This window comes from Protopterus annectens, chromosome 5.part0 (assembly GCF_019279795.1).
Source record: "Protopterus annectens isolate FY-2018-M chromosome 5.part0, PAN1.0, whole genome shotgun sequence".
Lineage (NCBI taxonomy): Eukaryota > Metazoa > Chordata > Ceratodontiformes > Protopteridae > Protopterus > Protopterus annectens.
The window spans coordinates 1200967580-1200971377 of NC_056735.1; the positions used below are offsets into that span (position 1 = coordinate 1200967580).

The 3798-nt window shown below is 39.2% G+C and overlaps 1 protein-coding gene across 1 annotated transcript in view; it reads left to right on the forward strand.

Moving 5' to 3' along the window:
- Positions 1 to 1087: 1087 nt before the first annotated feature.
- LOC122802339 (transcriptional coactivator YAP1-like) overlaps positions 1088 to 3798 on the forward strand; it is a gene marked incomplete in the record, with an annotated part of 1778419 nt that continues 1775708 nt past the window's right edge. The window contains 1 exon segment of the mRNA XM_044071977.1: positions 1088 to 1331. Within this exon segment, the coding sequence (XP_043927912.1) occupies positions 1088 to 1331 (244 nt within the window).

Here is a 3798-nt window from a genome sequence, read left to right on the forward strand (position 1 = left end):
TCTCCATTTCCTCCCTGTGGTCAAATCAGTTTTAAAGACATGGAGGTAGATGCATGTTGTTTGCACCTTCTGTGAAGGTTGGGCGCCGGGCATAAAACTCAACACCATAAAAACTCCACTGCCAATCAATCTGCGGACCAGTGATTCACTGCTGCGACCCCTAATGGGAGAGGACAAAAGACAGTTTTTATGTATCTTTTCGACCTTTTCTAGTCAGGTTACTGCTGAAAAAGTGCATCTGCCCAGTTGGACTAACCTGGTCAATAAATGTCAAATATTTCACTAACTTGTTAATTAGGCAAGGAATGCTTGCAAAGTTGATTGCTAGAGGTAACTTATTTACTATCTAAGCTAAATGAAGTGTTTAACTTAGCTTTGCAATGTTTGTGGTAAGGGAGGTATTCAACTTAAATGTGTAGCCTGTTATAGATAATATGTAGCAAGTGTGGGTTAGTGTTGAGTAGCTGTGGACTACTTTTATACTGTAGATCAGCAATGAGCTATTGTAGACAGTAAAGGGAACAAGAGCTGTGCAGTTTGGCTTGTCATGCAACACAGTGTTGGATTATAAGATTTATAATACAGTAGGGATTGGGACATTAAATGGATCCAACAGCCTGTTTCTATATGGTATGCCACCCTGCACACAAAGGCCAGCATCACTCTAAATTGCCTTATTTAAAACGCAGAAATAAAGCAACAAAAAGTTCAGTAGATTGCACCAAACAATGGTAAGACACTTGAAATCAACCTCAGTAGCAAGCAACCCCCACAACTAGCCTGGAAACCTTCTGCCACCAGAAGAACCAGTAATCTAATTACACCAAAAATGTTCTAATTTTGGAGTAAATCATTGTAAGCTGTATCAGCACACTTAATTTTATATCAAAACCCACTTAGTCTGATAGTCCTGTCTTCAAATTTAGTAGTCCGATCCAGTTTTATATGGTCATAATATGTAGTGTTCGCTATGCATGTAGCTTTTCATAACAAATGAGACTTGTTATCCAAAATTACTTTTTTTTATAATACAGAAATAAAACAACAAAAAGCTCAGTAGAGCACATAACCAAATAGGTGCAAGAAGATGGACTTTGCAGTAGAAAGTGGCAGTGAAACAAGAGAGACTCAGATGGCTGTAGATAATGTTATGCAATGCAGAAAGTCTGGGAAAATGGGTGGGGAGTGGGAGGCAGTTGTGCAAGGTGGTCAGCTGGACATTGGTGATGTAACAGAGACACGACCCAGTTATGAGAGGAGATTGGACACACAAGAGCCAAGCTGCCAGTTGTACTTGAAGGACAGAGTGAAGTACATTGAAGGCAGTATTTGTAAAATATACTGTGATGGAAGAATGCCCCCCAAACAAAAGGGGAGAAACAAAAGCCAAAACCAGAAATGGGTGCTTTGTAGTTAAAATGTAGAAAGATGTGGACAGGCAGGTGAATAGCCAGTGTTTTGTCCCTGTGACACATCTATGGTGGAGGGTAAATTGACTGCAGTAAAGAATAAACAAAAGAGAACAATGGAATCAGAGTAACTGAACCCAGAATACAACAGAGGCAGATTAGGAGTTCCCATTTTTCTAGAGTTTAGAAGGAGAGAGAGATGACTGAGACCTTGGACCTAAAAGGATTCAGTTAGTTATTGGGTGAGTCCTCCAGAGGGGAAGACAGGGAAGAGTTCTAGGCATAAGGATCAAGACAAGAAATGTCAGGGATATCGGTATGAAGACAGCACTAGCTAATATTAATCATTCCACTGTGTGGTTTGAGCGAGAGTGAATAGCATGAATACAGGGACAAAGACTCTGGTGTGAGACTCTGTTGTGGCAGACTAAACAGAATTATGTAAAATACTCAAAAGGGAATCTAAGGCATTAAGGGGAAACTGATGGGACATGTGAGATACAGAGATGGATCAGAGATGCATTTCTCATGTTTGTGGATACAGGATGGAGGACAAGACAAAAAAGAGCAAGATCCCGTATCCCAAGGTATCCCTCACCTCTGAAACAAACTTCCACTACATGTCAGAGTAGCACCCTTTCTACCTTCAAGGTAATCCTAGAAAACTTGTATTGCCCTCCTTGAGGCTTGAAGGAACTTTTGAATAGTTTTTTTTTTTTTTGTGAGGGGGGATAAGCGTGAAATGGTCCACAGACTTATTGCCTAGTACTTGCCTATTAATCTGCAAAAGAAGACCATTGTAGCTGTGAGAGAAAGTGAGGTTAAGATAATACACTGAATATATAGGAAATAAAAAACAGAAGCAAGAAGAGTTATGGGATACACTGTGCATGGAAACAAGTAAGGATGGGAAAGAGGGCTTGTATAATTAGGAAATCTGAAGTACTAAACGAACATTTCAGTCCAGATTTAACCAAAGAAGAGATTAGGGTACCATGTAGGGAGAGAGCGAGCAGGGGCAAGAGAGAGATCATGGAACAATCGACTGCTCTTGGAGGGATGATTAGTTTGGAGGAGGGTACAGGTGTCAAACTGCCCTCCACAGTACTCAGAAAATTGACTTAAGTATTGGCTGCAGTCAACCTATGTCAGAATTTTTTCCCTAAGAAGTGACTTTTTCAAGCACTTTAAATCTTTAACTGTATGAGGAGAATACTTCCTTTATTAAAAATATTTCAGGACTTTGGGAATATTACTTCAGAAGGTGCTTACTGTCAGCCACCAACCCATAGATCTATTGTTTTGATGTATATTATTTGATAAAGAAAACTCTCCTCTTTATTTGTGTCCAAACTGTTCTCTGTCGTCTTTGCTAGTTCCAACAGCTTTTGAGATTTCCAGTACATGTTTACTGTCTCAGTACTCTTTCTAGAGAAGGGAGATTATTAGTCAAATTGAGAGCTCATAGTTCATATGCCATTCTATTAAAAGTTTAATTTCTCAAATGCTGAATTAAAAAAAAATACTGATAGCCCTCAAATAGAATGACAGTTTGATTTCTGTGATAAATGGTGTTGAGCCAGTAGGCCTTCAAGGTGTAATATTTGCTTATGATGCAGTTGATGCAGATACTAGTGCTGAGGAAAATGTGGATGATATATGAACAGGCATGACTTTCTTCAGAAAACCTGCCAGAAGAAAAAGAAGCTCTTATCTTTCACGTGCCATTTACAGAAAATTAACACTTTAATTCTCCTCCTCCTTCATCAGATCTGTTGGTCTTTTTTTTTTTTTTTCTTTTTTTTTAATTTTTTATCCTGATCCATCTACTAATAGTCTGACTTTGCCCCACCTAACTGCCCGATAAATCTATTCTTTCACTGGGATGATAGTCCTCCTATGACTCTTTTGTTCACTGCAGTGAGTGGCAGGAGGAGGTCTGTTGTTTTATAGTTTTATATGTAAACAGTACTGTTGTTTCTGTGCTTGCCAAAAACATCCAAAGGGTTGTAATCGACTGATCCCCCTTACAAACAGCTGGTCTCCACTGGGGATTACTGCATAGAGCTTACATATAGTTTGCTTTTATGTGAATGTAAATTTGTCTTTGTCACAAGATGTAATTCAATAAAGATGTTTGAAGAAAAGAGAAAACAAAAGCACGCAGTTTCAACCCCCCCCCCCCCCCCCCAGAGACGTGAGCTTCAACAAATGTCTGAGCTGATAATTGAACTTGAGTCATCTGGGTCATATTCAGGACTTTATCCCTGTACACCAGTGTTGATGGGTAGGAAAATATAGGAAATTTAAGGAATAGTTCAGGTGTTCTAGTTTTCTAGAGGAATTAGCCATCCTGTAGAAAACATTTACAAGCAGACCAATCCAACAG